This window comes from Acinonyx jubatus, chromosome E2 (genome assembly GCF_027475565.1).
Source record: "Acinonyx jubatus isolate Ajub_Pintada_27869175 chromosome E2, VMU_Ajub_asm_v1.0, whole genome shotgun sequence".
Classification (NCBI taxonomy): Eukaryota; Metazoa; Chordata; class Mammalia; order Carnivora; family Felidae; genus Acinonyx; species Acinonyx jubatus.
The window spans coordinates 60,282,561-60,302,193 of NC_069396.1; the positions used below are offsets into that span (position 1 = coordinate 60,282,561).

The 19,633-nt window shown below is 46.7% G+C and overlaps 1 protein-coding gene and 1 long non-coding RNA gene across 24 annotated transcripts in view; one reads left to right on the forward strand and one right to left on the reverse strand.

The window, feature by feature from the left end:
• Positions 1-15,327, forward strand: ZNF544 (zinc finger protein 544). 12 transcript variants are annotated; one of them, XM_015087990.3, is made up of 8 exons: positions 1-129; positions 539-679; positions 1,174-1,318; positions 5,010-5,421; positions 6,957-7,048; positions 8,606-8,744; positions 9,050-9,133; positions 12,567-15,327. In XM_015087990.3, exons 4-8 carry the CDS (start codon positions 5,379-5,381, stop codon positions 14,585-14,587), a joined length of 2,379 nt encoding a protein of 792 aa, XP_014943476.1. In that variant the 5' UTR covers positions 1-129; positions 539-679; positions 1,174-1,318; positions 5,010-5,378; the 3' UTR covers positions 14,588-15,327. The 12 variants fall into 12 exon arrangements, with proteins under 12 accessions (XP_014943476.1, XP_014943475.1, XP_053067196.1 ...); XM_015087989.3 differs by lacking the exon at positions 1-129 and adding an exon at positions 142-307; XM_053211221.1 differs by lacking the exon at positions 1-129 and adding an exon at positions 142-307 and having other exon boundaries at positions 539-616; positions 1,178-1,318.
• The window catches only part of LOC106989512 (uncharacterized), an 18,398-nt gene continuing 8,620 nt past the window's right edge, over positions 9,856-19,633 (reverse strand). The window contains exons 5-10 of one of the 12 annotated variants that reach the window (XR_008293874.1): positions 19,352-19,484; positions 18,555-18,636; positions 16,412-16,484; positions 15,988-16,116; positions 11,496-11,648; positions 9,856-10,213 (exon numbers count right to left, since the gene is read on the reverse strand). This is a non-coding gene — a long non-coding RNA (uncharacterized LOC106989512). Of the gene's footprint in view, positions 10,214-10,935; positions 11,099-11,495; positions 11,649-13,897; positions 14,007-15,175; positions 15,314-15,987; positions 16,117-16,411; positions 16,485-18,554; positions 18,637-19,351; positions 19,485-19,633 lie in introns of those variants that run through there. The other 11 variants (XR_003413499.2, XR_008293872.1, XR_008293871.1 and 8 more) reach the window with 11 other exon arrangements.

Sequence of the window (19,633 nt, forward strand, 5' to 3'; positions counted from 1 at the left end):
GGAGCAACGGTCGCCGCCGCGGGAAAAACCGCCACCGGCGCGCGGCTTTCTGGGATTTGCAGTCCGTTACGCCCAGCGCGCGCACTTCCGCCGTCCGCCGGAAGCGCAGCCATTGATCCGCACGCTCAGGTGAGCCTGAAATCCGGGACCCGCGCGGAGGCTCCGCTGTCAGCTGGGCGGGGCGGGCTGGAGGGCGGGGCCAGGCCGGACCGAAGTTATCTGGGCGGTGCCCGGGAAGTCAGGAGACTGGCCGAGGTCCCTCCTCCTGCGGGGCCGCGCTGGGCCTATCGGAAGCGAGTCCCTCTCTGTACAGAAACTGGGAGGGAGCTGGTGCAGCCAGGGCCCCTCCTGCTGCAGAGCGCGGCTGGGTGTGATCTAGTTTGAGGTTCTCCTGCTCCGGGGCGCGGCCGGGAGCCGGTTTGGTTGAAGCTCTCCCGCCGCAAAGGAGACCAGCCGTTGTTGAGGGTTTCTGGCCGGCCTGTGGGAATCTGGGGCCTGCCCACCCAGACCCAGCCTCGCGTCTCTTTTCTTCCCTCAGGTTGTTAACGCCACCTACGCCGGGGGCGCTCTGTGCAGGAGGTGGTAGCCTAGGCCTCCCGGCAGCAGAATCTGGCAAGTGAGGCTTCCTTTACCCAGAGGCCACCCCAGCCTCAGAACTTGGACGCGTTTTCTTCCACTGGTATGTGAACTTGAACTCAGTTTGAAGAGTAAGCGTATGCTTTCCAAGCGAACAAAGAATTAGGGGCAGTCCAGGTAGAGCATCAATCAACTCTGCGCCCAGGGTGTTCATTGTGTTTGTTGATACCCCAGGTTAAGGGCTGGGTGAGAGAAGGGGCTGGAGGTGTGAAGAACACGGACATGAAGCTATCCAGTACGTGAGGCATTAGAGTTGGATTTCAAAGAGCCTCAGAGTAGAACCGTCTGGCTGTGGAAATAACTGTGCAAGAGGGAATGCCAAGGGGGTGGGAAGAGCTCAGGACTCTTGAGTTCCCATTTCTAGTGAAGAGCCAGGATGGAGGTCACAGAATTCCTGGTCACTCAGCTGTGTTGAGTTGAGGAGTCGATAGGAGATGGGCTGGAAATAGAGGAGGAAGTGGCATTGGCAGGGAGCTTGGGAGGGAGGTCTGGGCTGAACTTGAAGCCTGGCACAGCACTTGAAATCCCACTCTCCAGGCAGGGAAAGAGGAAGCTGTGAAAGGAAGAAGAAGAAAACAACCTCCGCCCCAGCCCTGGAGACAGAGGAGACAAGGAGAGACCCTGCCACACCAGCCCCCTCCCAGGTCCAGCAGGAGGCATAGAAGAGGAACTTACGTATAATGTATGTGACTAAATGTGCTGTGTCCTGTGTGTCGCATGATGTTGAGCTCTATAAATACAGCTCATTTAATCCTCACAGAAGCACGATGACACAAGGCCTGCTGTTCTCCCAGATGTCTACAGATCAGGAAACTGAGGCCTAGTGAGGTTAAGGAGGGCTGTTTAGGGCCTACAGAGGCAAGTGGTGGAGTTGGGACTTTGAAAGCAGTCAGTCTGGCTGCAGAGTAGTGTTCCCAGCCTTTGCCCTTGGATGCCTCCAGACAAGGAGAGGATGGGAGAGTAGAAATGGTTATAGGCAGGAGGAGACTGCCCAAGGATGGGCAGGAGTGTCAAAATAAGATGGCATCATCTAGAATCTTTGTCCGCTTTCTTGGGTGTGGTGTGCATTTGTAGTGTGTGTGTTCAAGAGTGAGGGTAGAGTGGGGTGCCTGGGTGGCTCAGTCGGTTAAGTGGCCGACTTCGGCTCAGATCATGATCTCACAGTCCGTGAGTTTGAGCCCCACGTCGGGCTCTGTGCTGACAGCTCAGAGCCTGGAGCCTGTTTCAGATTCTGTGTCTCCCTCTCTCTGACCCTCCCCCGTTCATGCTCTGTCTCTCTCTGTCTCAAAAATAAATAAACGTTAAAAAAATTTTTGTTTTAAAAAAGAGTGAGGGTAGAGAGAGCATGGACAGAGTGAAGAAGAGGGGACTGAGGTGTCGGCTGCTCCAAGAGCCTAGCTGTGAGGAGCAGAAGCATGGAAGTAAGGGTTGGGGGTACTGGGATGCAGGAGTTTACTTGACTAGAAGGGAAATCTCTCCCCTGAGAAGTTGAAGGGAGCCACTTGGGAGGGTTTTGGTTTAGAGGAGTCAGTGCCTGGAAGGTGGTAGAGCCTAGGGTCATTGACTGGAGTGAATTAAGAGGCAGGTTTGTCTGCACAGATCGGACAGTAGTGAGAGGGGTGGGAAGAGGGAGTGAGAGCATGGACTTGCTGCTGTAGTGGGGATACAGATGGGGCGGATGTGTCTCATACCACCTAGGACTCAAAAACCATCAGTGGCAGGCAGAGAGGGTGGCTGGTAGCGTGAGGCAGATTGTGTTGAGCTTCCAAGTGAGAGAGGCTGAGGGGCAGGTCCTTGATAAAAGATGCTAAGAAAGGGGCAGTGGGCTGGGCAGCAGTGTACCAGAGGGAGAGGCAGAGAACCAAGATGGCAAGATGGCACCCTGTGTATCTCTTTATCTGGTTGTTCATCTGTGTTCTTTGTCATATACTTTAATAAACTGGCAAATGTGTACATTACTTTGAGTTCTGTGAGCCACTCCAACAAATACAGGATCTAAGGAGAGGAGGTCATGGGAATCTTCAATTTGTAGCTAAGTCAGAGAGGAGTTGTGGGTAACTTGGGAACCTGCTGCTTATGGTTGGCATCTGGGGGGATTGGGGCAGTCTTGTGGAACTGAGCCCTTAAGATGTGGGATCTGAGTTGAGTTAAATTGTTGGACACCCTGCTGGTGTCACAGAGAAGTGTTTGGTATGGGAAAAACCCCCACATATGGTGAGCAGAAGGGTCAGGACTGTTGAGAATGTAGGAGTAAAGGAGAATCTTGGGAGAACAGACAGGGTTTTTCCCAACTCAGTGTCCGAACTGGCATTTAATGTGTACTTTTTATTTTATTTTATTTTATTTTATTTTATTTTATTTTATTTTATTGTTTTAATGTTTATTTTAATTTTTGAGAGACAGAATGCAAGTGGGGGAGGGGCAGAGAGAGAGGGAGACACAGAATCTGAAGTGGGCTCTGGGCTCTGAGCTGTCAGCACAGAGCCCAATGTGGGGCTTGAACTCACCAACCGCGAGATCATGACCTGAGCTGAAGTTGGATGCTCAATCGACTGAGCCACTCAGGCGCCTCTCATGTGTACTTTAAAAAAATTTTTTATTTTTTTTTTTGAGAGAGAGAGAGAAAGACAGAGTGTGAGTTGGGGAGGGACAGAGAGAGGGAGACACAGAATCCAAGGCAGGCTCCAGGCTCTGAGCTGTCAGCACAGCTCGTGACCTGAGCTGAAGTTGGATGCTCATCTGACTGAGCCACCCCATCTCATGTGCCCCATATCATGTGTACATTTTTAAAAAAAAATTTTGTAATGTTTATTTATTTTTGAGAGAGAGAGAGACAGAGTGTGAGCAGGAGATGGGCAGAGAGGGAGGGAGACACAGAATCTGAAGCAGGCTCCAGGCTCTGAGCTGTCAGCACAGAGCCCAACATGGAGCTCGAACTCACAAACCATGAGATCATGACCTGAGCTGAGGTCGGCTGCTTAACCGACTGAGCCACCCAGGTACCCCATCATGTGTACTTTTAATACAGAAAGGAACTTCCAGAGCTTGTGGAGGAACTTGAACTTGAACCTGAAGACAGTGGGAAACTGCCACACAGTGACAAGCTGCATTCTACTATGGCCTCTGTGGCTTCCTGGGAGAAAGGGGGAAAGACAGGAGATAGGACCCAGTCAGATCTTCTTCAGTAACTCAATCAAAAAGCAATAGGCCAGACATTGGGAACCAAGAGTGTGGAGAGGTGCATATTTGAAATGTGGGGGACCCCAGGTCTTTGTGACCAACTGAATGGATAGGTGAGTGTGAAGGAGGGGTCAGGAAGGACTTCAGGGGCACCTAGGTGACTCAGTTGGGTGTCTGACTCTTGATTTTGGCTCAGGTCATGATCCCAGGGTTGTGTGATTGAACCCCATTTCAGGCTCTTTGCTGAACATGGAACCTGCTTGAGATTCTCCCTCCCTCTCTCTCTCTTTGTTCCTCTCTCCCTCTACCCCCAGCTCATTTGCTCTCTCAAGAAAGAAAGAAAGAGAGAGAGAGAGAGAGGGAAAGAAAGAAAGAAAGAGAGAGAGAGAGAGAGAAAGAAAGAAAGAAAGAAAGGAAGGAAGGAAGACTTGAAGCATCATTCTCAGATTCTCAGTACACATGTGAAGACCAGAGAGTTAATCATTTCCAGGCTAGGAAATCTTGGCACTGTTGACATTGGAGGCCGAGTCGTCCTCAGGTGGGGGAAACGTTTAGTGCCCCTCTTACCTCTGCCCACCCTCTACAAGTTGTGACAACCACGTGTCTTCAGACATTGCCAGATGTCCCTTGAGGGCACCCCTGCTCCCAGTTGAGAACCACAGCTGTGCAGAAAGGGCCAACTTTCTCACACTTCCTGGAGATGGGGTTCTTTTCATGGCCTGGTCCTTTAGTTGAGCCTGATGCACACTGTGTACGGTGTCCCCAAGTAAACAGAGACAATTTATCAGGTAGGATATCCCTAAGAGCTCAGAGGTTACCTCCCATCAGCTAGTGTGGTGTGGCCATTCCAGCATTGTTATGGATGGATGGAACTTTTGCCTTCTTGGGGTGGGGGTTGTTCTGGGAGTCAGGTAAATGCGTAGTCATACCAGCTCTAAAGTTGAAAGTTGAAGTTTTTGTCACAGACTTATGTTCTGACTTTAACGTTTTTTAGTAGGATATAAATGGTTTTCCTCTAAAATTTCTTATTTGACAGCTATTTGAAACATTCTGACATTCTGTTTCTTGCATGTTTATTGCTGCCTTATCTGTACTGGCCTGAGCGCCAAGGTCAGACACAGCCCTGCGTTTTGAAGCCATCATCTTCCGCTTCAGTATTGAATTTGTTGCTCAGCACTCTCCCCTTTTTACAGCAATTCTCAGAGGACTTGGGTGCTCTATTTGCCTGAAGAATATGAGGTCTCTGTGAGAGAGATTGGGACCCACCACGAAGGTGATGACCAGAAGAGAGTGTCTGCAGAATTAAGCTCAGAAAAGGAGTTCTCAGACCTCGCTGCATTGGAATCAGCAGAGTTCTCGAAAGAGACTGTCTTGGAAGTGGGAGAACAGTGGGAAGCTGCCTCTGGTGCCTTTGTGGCTCCAGCAGTTGCAGGTGCTGAGGTCCTGGCCCATCTGCAACCACCGTGCTCCTGCTGACTGTGGCTAGGGGCTGCCCCCAGCATACTCTCCGCGGAGCTCAGGACCTATGAGAAACCCAGCACCTGGAAAAGCTCGAAGAGGAGATGACACTGGTAGAGGAGACTGTCCGGACATTTGAAGGCAGAGGTGAGAACTGCCACAAATGTGAAGCATGGGGAGAGCACGATTTCCCCAATATGTGAGTGCTTTTTGATTCTCTGGGGAAATGGTTTTACAGAGAAAGTAGAACAAGAAAAATGCTAGCATTCAGTCCTGGGAGAAGAGTGAGCATCTGCCTCCCGGAAGCAATGAATGAGAGTCCCGAGTCTCCATGGGCCTCCAGGCCAGACGGTAGCTGTTCTGAGTTTCAAGGGGGTGAGGGTTCAAGGTTCTTTGTGACCTGGATGGCACCATGCAAATGAAAAGTGCCATCTGGCGGAATGAGCAGGAGCTCCATGTGAACAGACACACAAATGCAGCATATATTTCTGGAATGTTGGGTCATCCCAAATGACCAGTGATGAGAGTTGGTGTGTGGGCGTACACAGGTGTGGGTGTGCTTCTGGTGCAAGTGGGTGAGCAGGAGTCAAATATGGGGAAGGTTTGGCAGCCATATTTCATGGGATTCTCACCCGGCTGTCTCAGTGGGACAGTCACATGCCTGCAGCCAAGCTATTAGACAAGTAGGGTATGGGAAGCAATGGCGAACAAGTAAAGCAGCAGGTGATGGGCACACCCCACGCGGGGCCAGTGTCCTGCACCTCCAGAGTAGCTTGGGGGAGCACATACCCGGGGTGACACCCCCTACAGAGCCCTTAGTTGTCCTCCTGGGGATTTTTATCCTCCTTGTCCCCATTCCCCTTACCCCCATTTTTGGAAACCAGCTGATGTTTTATTGTGATATTTAAAAAAAATTTTTTTTTCAACGTTTATTTATTTTTGGGACAGAGAGAGACAGAGCATGAACGGGGGAGGGGCAGAGAGAGAGGGAGACACAGAATCGGAAACAGGCTCCAGGCTCGAGCCATCAGCCCAGAGCCTGACGCGGGGCTCGAACTCACGGACCGCGAGATCGTGACCTGGCTGAAGTCGGACGCTCAACCGACTGCGCCACCCAGGCGCCCCTATTGTGATATTTTAAAATTGTGAGTCTTTTTTTCTTTTTGAAGCCAGTTCATGTGTCACTGGTATTCAAAAATTGTGCAGTTTTCATGGGAAATTAGCTGATGTTTCATTGAGGTACCTTAAAATCGTACAATTGTCTTAACACTCTGCTTCTGTCTCCTCCGATTTAGTCTCTTGAAATGACAAGAGAAACTGGCCAGTCCTTTACTTAGGTGTCTAGGGATGGCTGTGTATCTGTGGGGTCACAGTTCAGACACACCAGCATGTGACTGGGCATTTACCTTGAGCCTAGGGCAGCCCATGTCCATCCCTAGGCTCGGACCTGGGCTGGCTGGCCCACTCCACATCTGGAAAGCTGGCTTGGCTGCCAGAGCTGACCTCAGAGCCTTGGACTTTAGGAAACTGTTCAGAGCCCTATCTCCCAGCTACTCAAACCCCAGGGGGATGTTCCTCAGATGGCATTGGCAGGCCTCTCCTTTGTTGGGGTTGTGGGTGGTTTCTGTCCCGTGGGCTTACTGAGGAGGGGCTGAATTGCTAATTGCTCCCTCTTTCGCCAGCCCTGCCTTCTGAGGATCCCTGCCCTCTCCACAACAGCTTCTTCCGGTATGAGGAGGAAATGGAAGCACGTTCTCAGCCAGTCCCATCCCAGGTGAGTTAGGGACCTTTTCTCTCTTTGCCTCAGTCTCCTCAGGTGCAAAATGGGTCCAGGACTAGCACCCAGGTCCTCAGGCCAGCCCATAAGAGGACTGTAATGTTGTCCTTAGCCTTCATGTGAAAGCCAAGGGCTCTTTGCAGATAAAGCACCTTCCCTGTATGGATAAGCCAGGAGCTTCTAGGATCAGACCCAGCATGAGGCTTCCACACCTGGTCTCCTGGGACAGCTGGTGCTCTGTGGCTCAGACTGTTTGTGACGGCTGCTCAGCAAGTTATCAAGGATGGGCAGAACTAGGCCTCCATACCCCATTTAGCCACACTGGGCCCTTGACCCTCACTGAGACTACTCAGGAGGGCCACTGAGAGTGTCCCCTTAAAGTGCCATAGTCGCCCTTAGATGGCTCACAGTGCAGCACACAGTGGGGTGAGGAGCAGGTCCCTGACCTTGTTCAGGGTCCCATCACCACACCCATTATCTGTGTGCTTACTGGGTGCCTGCGGGTCATTGCCCCTCACGTCCTGTGAGACTTCCTGATGCAGGAGACTGTCTTCATGAGGGACAGCAGCTCAAGCCAGAGGAGTTCAGGGACATGTCCAGGTGTCCCTCAAGTGAGTCATGAAGCTGAGATGCTACCTCATGCCTGGCCCCTGAGGCCAGGACACATGGCTTTTTGCCTGCTGGCGGCCTTCCTTGAAAGTAGGCTTCACCTAGCACTCTCTATAAAGGGCCAGGTAGGAACTATTTTAGGCTCTGTGGACCACATACAGCCTTTGTCCCATCCTTTTCACACATGGTGAAAAATGGATTTAAAAATGTAAAAATCCATTCTTAGTATATTAGTCCATTCGTGCTGCTATGACGAAATACCACAGGCTGGGTGGAGTAAGCAACAGACGTTTATTTTCTCATAGTTCTGCAAACTGGAAATCCAAGATCAAGGTGTCAACAGCGTTGCTTTCTGGTGAGGACTGTCTTTCTGGCTTGCTGGTGGCACCTCCTCTGTGTCCTCACGTAGTAGGGAGAGAGGCCTCTGCTGTCCCTGCTTCCTCTTATGAGGACACCAATCTCATCACACTAGAGCCCTGCCCTCATGACCTACATTAGCCTTAATTACTTCTGGGTAAAGTCCCTGTCACTTTGGGGGGTAGGCCCTCAACATGTGAATTTGTGGGGAAACAATGCAGCTCATAGCATTAGCCTTATAAAAAACATGCCATAGCCCTTATTTGTCCTGCAGGCCAAAGTTTGCTGACCCCTGATTTAGAACCTCCTCTTTGGCTTCAAATTTGTGACTTTGTAGAGAAGTGAGGGATGGGATGTCTGAGTGGGATTCCTGTTGTTTCCCAGTACAGGAAATCAGAAGCACCAGTGTGACCAGGGGTAGATGAGACACTCAGAGAGAAGTGAAAACACCATGGGCCTGGGTCTGGGTTTGGTCCCAAAGGTGGGAACCCTATGAGTGCTCATGGGGGTCATCCTCGGCCCACGTCCTCTCCCTCCCCATGCTGCCCCATCCCCCCTTCCCAGCGTCCACAATGTATGATGATACAGGTGATGTTTCAGCCACCTGTGAGCTTCAAGGACGTGGCTGTGACCTTCACGCGGGAGGAGTGGGGACAGCTGGATCCAGCCCAGAGGACGCTGTACCGCAACGTGACTCTGGAGACCTGCAGCCACCTAGCCTTCCTGGGTAAGATAGGCTCCACCCATCACAGCAGTGTTCTGCTTCAGGGACTCAAAGCTCTGGCTCTTAAGGGTATGCCTGGGCTGGGCCAGAACATTCTAGAAATGGGTTCCTTTGAGATGCAGATCCCGGATATTGCCACTTTTCTGCCTCTAAGGAGCCGAGAGTTTTGCTGGGAGTTTTTTTGGAATGTGCAGGACCTTCCTAGTCCATCCACATCTAACCCCAGGACTGAGGGCTGGGCTAGAGGACATAGTTCTTCTCTTCCTCAAACAGAGCACAAAGTCCTTTGTTTTCCCCCCAATGACCAGGGCTTCTGCTTTCGAAACCGGCTGTGATCTGCTGGCTGGAGCAAGGACAAGACCCATGGAGGGCAGAGCATGGACCTCCCAGAGGTGAGAGGAAATCAGAGGCCTGGTGAGTTAAGGGGGCCAGAGAGCTCTCCCCAGGACCCTGGGTTCTAGGAGGGGAGGAGGAGCAGGGAGCTTCTTCAGGCGTCCAAAAAGCCTCATTCTCAGCCACATCAACCCATCCCTCCATCCCCAGTCCATGAAAAACACATCATTGTTGTCCTGACATTTCTTATGTACAGGTTCTTTTCTGTTCCCATCTTCCCTTGGTCTTCATCCCTTAGCTGCTTGCTTCATCTACTCCCAGCTCCTTGTGCCCCCTTTTCCTTGAGTCCTTCGTCCTGACTTCCACCCAAGGCAGTGACTCCTCAGACTTCCCCTTCAGGCCTGGTCTTTACCCTGTAGTTGGGTGTCCATCCCTCCTCCATGTTGGACATTCCCATAACTACTAGATGATCCAGAGGTATGGTGAGAACTTGTGCATCCTGGGAAGTGGCAATGACCTATTTCTTCCAGAAGGATTTCTACTAAATCAGTTCCTGGACTTATTTTCCCACCTCTTCTCATCCACTTCCTGATACATCCCAGTGTGGCAGCCTGGTTGGAACTCTCTTTTTTTTAATAGCTGTGTCAGATACAATGCACATACCATACAACGCACTAATTTAAAGTATGCACAGGATTTTAGTATATTCACAGAATGTGCATCCATTTCTACGATCAATTTAGAACATGTGCATCATCCTAACTAATTAGGCTGCTTCTGATTTTTGTTGCTGTTCTGTTTTAATTAATAGATTTTATTTATTAGAGCAGTTTTATGTTTACAGAAAGTTGGGCAGAAAGTACAGAGTTCCCATATTTCACCCTTCCCTCCCCCACCACACACACACAGTTTCCTCTGTTATTAATATTTTATATGCTGTGGTACTTTCGTTACAATGGGTGAAGCTGTATGGGGCGCCTGGGTGGCTCAGTCGGTTGAGTGTCCAGCTGTTTATTTCAGCTCAGGTCATGGTCCCACAGTCCACACTGGGCACGGAGCCTGCTTAGGCTCTCCCTCTCTTTGCACCTCCCCCATTCACAGGTGTGTACGCTGCATGCACGTGTGTGCTCTCTCTCTCTCTAAAAAGAAAACAATGGGTGAAGCTGTATTAACCCATTATTACCAATAGAGATCAATAGTTTACATCAGGTTCACTCTTGGTGTTGTACACTGTATGGGTTTGGGCAAATGTATGATGCCATATATCTATCATAGTATCATGCAAAATAATTCCACTGCCCTAAATATCCTCTCTGCTCCACCTATTCCTTCCTCCCTCCACCCTAACTCCTGGAAACCACTGGTTGTTTTACTCTCTCTGGTTTTACCTTTTTTAGTATGTCCTATAGTTGGAATCCTGCAGTACATGGCCTTTCTTAACTGGCTGCTTTCAGTTAGCAGGAAGCATCCTGTGTATCCTTCACACCATCTTCGACCTTCACACTGCCTTCTGTGTTCCCCTAGCCAGAGGCGTTGAGTTTATCTTATGTGCTATTGTTGCTTCTTACCCTATAACTCGCACTTGCAGCCTCTATTATTGTTATTTTTCCCTCTGAAGCATCACCCACTTTTACTTGTTCTTGGCCATTCTCATGATGCCATCCTGAATTCAGTTTATGTGCAGCATCTTTATTCTCATCAGTCATAGACATCACTATCTCTGTTTTCCTCATTTTGAAATCTTAATGGAGACACTGCTGAAAAATGTCTGACCTCCTTTGCCCAGTTCCCAATGACCAGACACAATTTAGACACCTTTAGCCACCCAAAGACTTCTTTCCTCTTTCTCGTCCCCAAATACCTTTTCACTCCCCTTCATTGTTTCATTTGAAAAAGTTCTGATCATTAGGGATTCCAAGGCAACATCACAAGGGAACACAACAGAGTCTTGGGAAGGAGAACAGCATTGCTCGTGGAGGGTGTTGAGCTTAGAAAAGGACTTTGTCCAATTCAGAAATGTCCTCCTGGAGTTAAAGGAGGGCCACAGAGTATAGTTAACATTTTGCCAAATGGAGGATCCCTGTCTCCATGGCAGACATGGAGAGTGAAGCATGGGGACTTGAGCAGAGGCCTTGATAGTACTAAATGTGGGCAGCTATACACCTGAAATAGGAAGAGTGACACGTAAAGGGGGAATCTTGGAGAACTCAGGCAAGGGTCCTGAGCTGGGATCCTATAGCACTTGTTAGAGGCCCACTATTTCAACAGAGGGAGGAATGCTTGTTAGGACAATCAGGGGTGATGATATCAATGGTACCATGAACTAACAGCGCACTCTGTGCCAGGCACCATGTAGGACTCACAGATCGGTTCATTTGTGCATCAAACCCTGTAAGCTAAGGATTTTTATTCCTGGCTTACCACCAAGGAGAATGAGCTTCAGAAGTTGCTGGTTAGTGAAGCCCAGTTGCAACCCAGCCTGGCCAACCACACTGTTTCAAGGACGACAGTCGGTGTCGGTGTCAGTGGCATTGACTATGGAGTGGTGAAAGAGTCTTTTTTTCTGTGGGTAGCCTGAAGAAACAATAGAAATAGTGTGTTAGGAATATTAAGTCAGTGTTGATGTTTGGGATCCTGTTTCAAGATCCAGAACCAGAAAATAAATAGGGTAAGATTCTGGATCAATAATCTAGATTGAGGCACCAGATAGGCCCCTGTATTAATTTCCCATGGCTGCTGTAATATTACCAGTTGGGTGGGTTAAAACAACACAAATTGATTATTCTAGTTTTGGAGGCCAGAAACCTGAGATCAATACCATGGCAGCAGAGTCATGCTCCCTTGGAAGGGTCCAGAAGGAAATCTGTTCCTTGTTTCTTCCCACTTCTGGTGGCTGCAGCATTCCTTGGTTTGTGCCCATATCACTTCAGTCTTTAAGGCCAGCATCTCTAAATCTCTTTGTTCCGTGTTCATATCACCTTCTCTGTGTGTGTCAAATCTCTCTCTACCTCCCTTTTATAAGGACACTCCTGGTGACATTTAGGGCCCACACAGATACTCTCCCTATCTCAAGTTCCTTAACTTACACATCTGCAAAGACCCTTTTTCCCAATCAGGTACCATATTCACAGGTTCCAGCAATTAGAACGTAGGTATCTTTTGTGGTTATTGGGGGCTGTATACCTTCAGACCCCCCCCCACCCCGATTCTTTTTGTGGATTTCTCCTTTATTCTTTACCCTCCCCTGCTTATTCTTATTTCTCTGCTCCTTCTTTGGGGACCAGTCCCCCAGTATCTTTGCTTGTTTTTTATACTTTATCACTGATTTCCTGTTTGCTGATCCATCTTTCCCCCCCCCACATCCTGCATGAAATTACAATCCATGGGTTAGAAACAAATCCAGAGACACCTCTTATACTAGGTGGGTCTCCTTCATCCCATCCTCTCCCTCTAATACATATCCAGTAATTCAGTATTTTGGATTTCTTTCAGACTGGAAGAATACACTTGAAAAGGAAGAGTCAGCTTCTAAAGAGGATACTGCTGTGGAAGAACCATTCCACAACACAGAAATGAAATGCTGCATACAGGAGGAGGGCCCCTGGTTGGTAACATTGGGAGGAAGGCAGGATTGGAGGGACCAGCTAAGGGAGCACCAGGAAGACCCTTTGAGTCAAACGATACTCACCCCAGAAAGACCGTTTGCTCACGGGAAACATTGTGAGCCTGACCTTGGGGGAAGTTACCTGAATTTAAGCCTTCTACCTCCAACATTACCCACAAGAGCACATTTCCATACACTTGAGTCACAGGTTAAAAAATTGAAACAGAATTCAGTTTTCATTAATCATGAGAAAGGCTGGGCTGATCTGAAGCCCCATGAAAATCACCAAAGTCCTAGCACCTTCTATCAGAGCATTTCCTTGAATAAATTTACAAATGTTGAAACGAGAAATAAAAAGCCTTATGAACATACTGTCAGTAGTGACTCTTTCAACTATGATACCTCCCTTCAATACCATAATAGAATTTTTTCAGCAGAGAGCAGCGATGACTGTACAGACTATAGAAACATCATTAATCATAGCATGTCTATGAATGAACACAAACCAATGCATTTTAGAGAACTCCAGTATGAGTGTGACAAATGCCTTGTACAAACTGTGATAAGTGGTCCTGAAGAAGCACCATTTAGATGTGAGGAGGAATGTAATACCTTCCATGAGGCGTCATCTTTTACTGACTGTGACATCATTCAGACTGGAAAGAAGCCACATGCATGTAATCAATGTGGAAAATCTTTCAGCTGTTGCTCTAAGCTTGTTGTACACCAGAGAACACACACTGGAGAAAAGCCCTATGAATGTTCTCTGTGTGGGAAGTCTTTCAGCCAGAGCTATGACCTTGTTGTACACCAGAGAACCCACACTGGAGAGAAGCCCTATGAATGTAACCAGTGTGGGAAATCCTTCACCCAGAGTTCCAAACTTATTAGGCATCAGCGAACTCACACCGGAGAAAAACCATATAAATGTCATGAATGTGGAAAATCTTTCAGGTGGAACTCTAACCTTATTGTACACCAGAGAATTCATACTGGAGAGAAACCTTATGAGTGTGGTCATTGTGGAAAGTCCTTCAGCCAAAGTTCTGACTTTGTTGCACACAAAAGGACTCACACTGGAGAGAAACCCTATGAATGTAACCAGTGTGGAAAGTCCTTCATTAGAAGCACTCAGCTTATTAGGCATCTGCGAATTCACACTGGAGAGAAACCATATAAATGCAATCAGTGTGATAAAGCTTTCACTGGGAGCTCTCACCTTATTGAGCATCAGAGAACTCATACTGGAGAGAAACCTTTTGAATGTAATCAGTGTGGGAAAGCCTTTGCTGGGAGCTCTCACCTTCTTTCACATCAGAGAATTCATTCTGGAGAGAAACCATACGAATGTAATGACTGTGGGAAATCTTTTCGGCAGCGATCACAGCTTGTTGTGCACCAGCGAATCCATACTGGAGAGAAACCTTATGAGTGTAGTCATTGTGGAAAAGCTTTCAGCCAGAGATCTCCCCTTATTGTGCATCAAAGAACACACATTGGAGACAAGCCGTATCAGTGTAACATGTGTTTTAAAGCCTTCAGTCAGAAGTCACGCCTTATTGAACATCAGAGAACACATACTGGAGAAAAGCCCTATGAATGTATTGACTGTGGGAAAGCCTTTAATGATCGGTCCACTCTTACAAAACACGAGAGGACACACACTGGCGAGAAACCCTATGAATGTAATCATTGTGAAAAGGCCTTTAGTCAGCGATGTCAACTTACTAGGCATCAGAGAATTCATACTGGAGAAAAACCCTATGAATGTAACGAATGCGGGAAAGTTTTCAGTTATATTACATCCCTTATTCAACATGAAAAAATTCATGGGAGAGAAACTCTGAATAATCAAGATGGAAAAGCTCACTGCGAAACCTTTATTAGACATCAGGTGACCAAGGTATGACTCTCAGAGTGTGCTCTAATGACCACATATATCAGATTTGCTTGGAGTGTTCATTGAAACTGCATATTACCAAGCTTACCTTGATCTACTAAATCAGAACCTCTGGCAGTAAAACCCAAGAGCTTACAATTCCGAAACGTAGCACAAGTAATTTGTATGTACATTAAAATGTGTTTACTTCTGCATTTAGATGAGAAACTGTGAACATGACCACTGATTTAAAATTTTCAGTCAGAGCTCTTAGTAGGAGTTAGGAAATTCAAAATGTAAGTATACCCACCAAATAATCTTTTTAGTGAAAACAACCACCCAAACTTACGCAGACATTGTCCCTGTAACACATTCCTAGAAATAATGGATTGGAAGATATTCTTGATGTAAAGCCCCAAACACTGTCTAAAATGAAATCATTGCATGGTGAAGTTGGTACTGAGTGATGAAATATGTAACCAGAAATGATCAATGTAAACCAGCAGTTAACATGAACTGGAGGAGGTCTAAGGATGGGAAGTCTTCTGAAATGGTTTTTATTGGAATTAAAAGTAGACTCTGGGGGCGCTTGGGTGGCTCAGTTGGTTGAGTGTCTGACTCTTGATTTCAGCTCAAGATCCCAGGCCATGATCCCAGGATTGTAGGATTGACCCCCCCACATTGGGCTCAGCACTGAGTGTGGAGTCTGCTTAAGATTCTCTCTCTCCCTCTGCACCTCTCCCCTACTCAAGCTCTCTAAAAAAAAAGACTGAATATGTCAGACTCTGTTGTGCTCTAATTTAACTTTGTTGCCCAGTTAGGTTGACTGTAATCAGAGCTGGATGTATAGCAATATGAAAAATATTTATCACTGACTGGCTACTCAGCCGGTGGAGCATGCAACTCTTGATCTCAGGGGTCATGAGTTTAAGCCCCACATTGGGCATGGAGCCTACTTAGAAAATGTATGTGTGTGTGTGTGTGTGTGTGTGTGTATGTATGTGTATGTGTGTATATATATATATATATATATATATATATATATATATATATATATCAGGTAAAGTGAAAACAGGACCCAAAGTAGTATTTACACAAAACGTTACAACCACATAAAAAACATGTACACAGATGGTTGGTTAAGAAGGTCAGCTCAGGGGCGCCTGGGTGGCTCAGTTGGTTAAGTGTCTGCCTTTGGCTCAGGTCATGATCTCATGGTTCATGAATTTGAGTCCCACATTAGGCTGGCTGCTGTCAGCACAGAGTCTGCTTCAGATCTTCTGTCTCCCACTCTCTCTACACCTCCCCTGCTTGCTCGTTCTCTCTCAAAAATAAATAAACATTTTAAAAAGTCATTCAGCAACATGTTCAAAAAAAGACTGAACATGGCTGTAAATCAACCATGGTGAAGAAAGTGGGAGAGGCCATACCTGCAAATTTGAGCAAGGTGAAAGCAGATGTGAGGGCATCAGCTGGAGATGCAGAGTGGGAAAGGCTGAAGCCAGGGTCCTGTGAAGAGGGCTGCAGTAGAGGCCACAGTCCCCTGGCAGAGCTGTACACTGAGAGGTGTGGGAGAAAACAGGATTAATTGAAAAATCTGTTCTGAAACAATTTCCTCTCCCTCCTCCCCCTTTTTTCTTGTCTTGCAGTAAGTATCTGGCTGTGGGCAAGCAAAAAATATAGGAGGGAGAAAGTTATGTGCTAGAAACAGTTTGAAGGACTAGAGAATTAGGTGGATTATGTTCCAGAACAAAAGCTGCCTTGTTTAGGCATTATAAGGACCTTCATCCTAACAACTACTTCTTGCACTTTTCACCCTATAGCAAAGCATGCCATTAAACCAGTCTCACCCACCTGTGGAATTTCCCATCTTCTTTGATAGTCTTTTCACTATGGGTGGGAGCCAAGGTGTGAAAAATGATGAAAGCTTTCAACATAAAATAAAAAATATCTAAAATGAAACAAAAACCGACCCCAAAGAGAACAGATATTCAGGGAACCAAATATTTAAAAGCTTTATTCTAAGAGTGGGTCAAAAAATAATTTCAAGTGAAAAATAAATCCAAGATGCTCTTTTTAAAAGAGAATTATGAAAACAAGAATAGACTATGAAATTAAAAGTGAGATTATTGGACAAGAAAGAAAAGAGGAAGGAAAGGGGAGAAGGGAAGGAAAAGGAAGAGAGAAGGGAAGAGAAGGGGAAGGAAAGCTGAAAGATCTTCAGATCTTGCCAACTACAATCTATGATGAATAAGATCCATGCATTTGACCCTGATGCTAATATTTCTTCTTAGAAGAGGCAGAAGACTCATGATATTGGAATAAAAGAAAGAGATATATAATCAGATTGTTTTGGTCTTTCACTGAACAGTATTTGCATAGATATAAACAGGAGATACTGGGGGTTTTTTGTTTGTTTTTTGCTTTTTTTAAAGAAAGAAACCCAGAGCTGTGATGTGAGGGTTTCATAACGGCAGGAGTAGAGCACCACTGTTGTCAGCACTAACAGTGATGGTACAGTCTGCAGCTGTTGTAAAGTAGGAGAAAGAGACATAGTGGGGAGACAGAGTATCCCTGTATCCTCATCTTAGGAAGTGGACTTTTAAATATAATACGATAGGTTATTTAGGAGACTAGAACTAGGGCTCAAAATGGTAATATGACAAATTAGATGCAAATAGAGGAGCAACAGTCTGAGCCAAATCTACACTGCTTACCAGAGCAGGAAGTCAGTTAAGTCTATAGGCCATAAAAGATCAGAATTATAGAGATGGCCTCAGGAAGAACTGGAAGAGAAATGGTTAAAAAAAGAAAGAAATGGTTAATAGTCATTGATGGAATGTGACTGTTGAGTAGGGTAGGGCAGGAGACCCGGATTTCATTTTATACCTTCTGTAGTACTTCATTCCCTGGTGGTACATTCCTTATTTGGGTAACAAATTATTAACAATGTGTAACTGTAGGTGAGCAAAAACCACAGTACATGAGGACATCTGCAATTGATTTGTGGGATTAGGTACAATTTTCCTTCTTTTGATTCAGTGTTGCTGTCATAGTAGATTGACAATTTAAAAAGCAAGAGCAAAAAGAAAGATGTCAGACTTTTCTGTTTAGCAAATTAGATTTCATTCCAGAAGAAGGAAGGCTCCTTGGCTTCTTAGAAGTCCCTGGAATTAAAGGGGAATGGCTTAGTCTTTCAAGACTTGATTTTCCAGCAGCCTTATCACCAGGAAGTCAGAAGGCAGCCCCAGAGTGGGGACGTAGAAAGGTCCTGATAGCCTGGGACAACTAGATGTGGCAAGACAGTTGTGTGAATTTGTGTAACCAAGTACTGAATGTGCTTCCCCCAAGGTCACTCTGGCAGTTACCTGGTTTCCATCATAAAACACTTCAAGTAATATAGCTGCTGTGGTTCATATGAGACTCTGAGGTTGAGGTGGAAAACACCTTGGCTAGGCAGCCTGGACAGAACAGATGGGAACTTTGCTTGTGATTGGATAGTTGGTCCTGCTATTGCATAACTCTCAGAAGATGGCAGAGCCTGGGGAGAAGGACCTGCCCAACAGACCCAGCGGAGTGAACACCGTTTGACAATTCCTGTTGGCTAAAACATCTGAGAGATTTCTGCATTCAGCAAGTCACGAGAGCAGCCTCATTCAATGAAGGCGCTACTGGAGACTTGGGTACAGAAGATGTGTGCAATGCCACAGTGTCCTCAAGCCATATTGGGGACTCCACACGTGGTGGTTATGTGTGCCTGGAGACTAAGCCCAGTGGGAATTAGAAGAGGGAGATGGAGGGACTGGGGATTGAAGGGTGCAGCTCCTGCATATGCAGCCAGTGCTTCAGCCTTGCTCTCATAGGTATTCTACCCCCACACAAGTCCTAGGACCCAAGAAGTGGGCTCATCTGAAATAAGAACCTGAGCCCTTTCCACCCGAATTATTCTCATACTCAGAGGTCAGTGGTTCCTGATCAAAACATGCATAAGACCCACCTGAGAGGAGCTATTAGAATTGTGGCTCCTGGGCCCATCTTCAGAGAGTCCACTTGGTCAGGCTGAGGTGATACCTAGATACCTGGATAGTTCAAGGACACTTTCTATTTTTTCCTTAACATTTTGGTTGTTTTGTTTTTTCAAGATTAAAAAAAAATTTTTTTTTAATGTTTATTTTTGAGAGAGAGAGACTGAACGCAAGCGGGGTAGGGGCAGAAAGAGAGGGAGACACAGAATCCGAAGCAGGCTCCAAGCTCTGAGCTGTCAGCACAGAGCCTGATGTGGGGCTTGAATTCATGAACAGTGAGATCATGACCTGAATCTAAGTCAGATGCTTAACCAACTGAGCCACCCAGGCGCCCCTAAAGATTTTTAAGTAATCTCTGCACCCAATGTGGGGCTTGAATTTACAACCCGAGATTAAGATCGCATGCCCCACTGACTGAGCCAGCCAGGCACCCCTATTTTTTTTTTTAACATTTTGTAAATAGTAATCTCAAAATCGTATATCCACATATTGCTTTCCTCTTTGTTAGTTTTATTTAAGTTTGTGGCTTTTTTTTTCTTTTTGGTAAAAACACTAGATACCACATCTATTACATGTGACCCAGAGGCTCCTTTTAACGAGAAACAGAAATCCATTCTCCCCTCCCCCATTTTAGAATACAGATATCAAAATAATCCTACACATAATTTTGATACAACTAGGCAGCGAAACTGTTGAGGGCCACAAGACCATCCCCACATCCAGAGATTTCCAGGCGATTTCATGAGACTCAGCATATCCTCATACTCACAGCTAAGGCTTATTGTAGTGATGTAGCAAGGACACACAGGTGGACCATAAGGAGAAAGGTGAAGTCTGGGGAAATCCACATGCAGGATTTCTCTCTTCTCTTCTCCCCTCTTCTGAGGGGGTCACACAATGCACTGAGATGATGATGGGAGTTTAAGTTCACTGTGATTTCCACACCGAGCAGGATTACAGGGACAAGAGGACAGATTGTGATGCAATCTCTCCCTCTTCTCTCTCCCTCTTCTGAGGGGGTCACACAATGCACTGAAGACCAGGCAAGTAG

Coding starts and splice junctions, on each gene's coding strand:
- ZNF544 (XM_015087990.3), top strand. CDS start 5,379: ATGACACTGGTAGAGGAGACTGTCCGGACATTTGAAGGCAGAG. Junction 5,422..6,956: donor CCGGACATTTGAAGGCAGAG/GTGAGAACTGCC, acceptor CTCTTTCGCCAG/CCCTGCCTTCTGAGGATCCC. Junction 8,745..9,049: donor CAGCCACCTAGCCTTCCTGG/GTAAGATAGGCT, acceptor CCCAATGACCAG/GGCTTCTGCTTTCGAAACCG.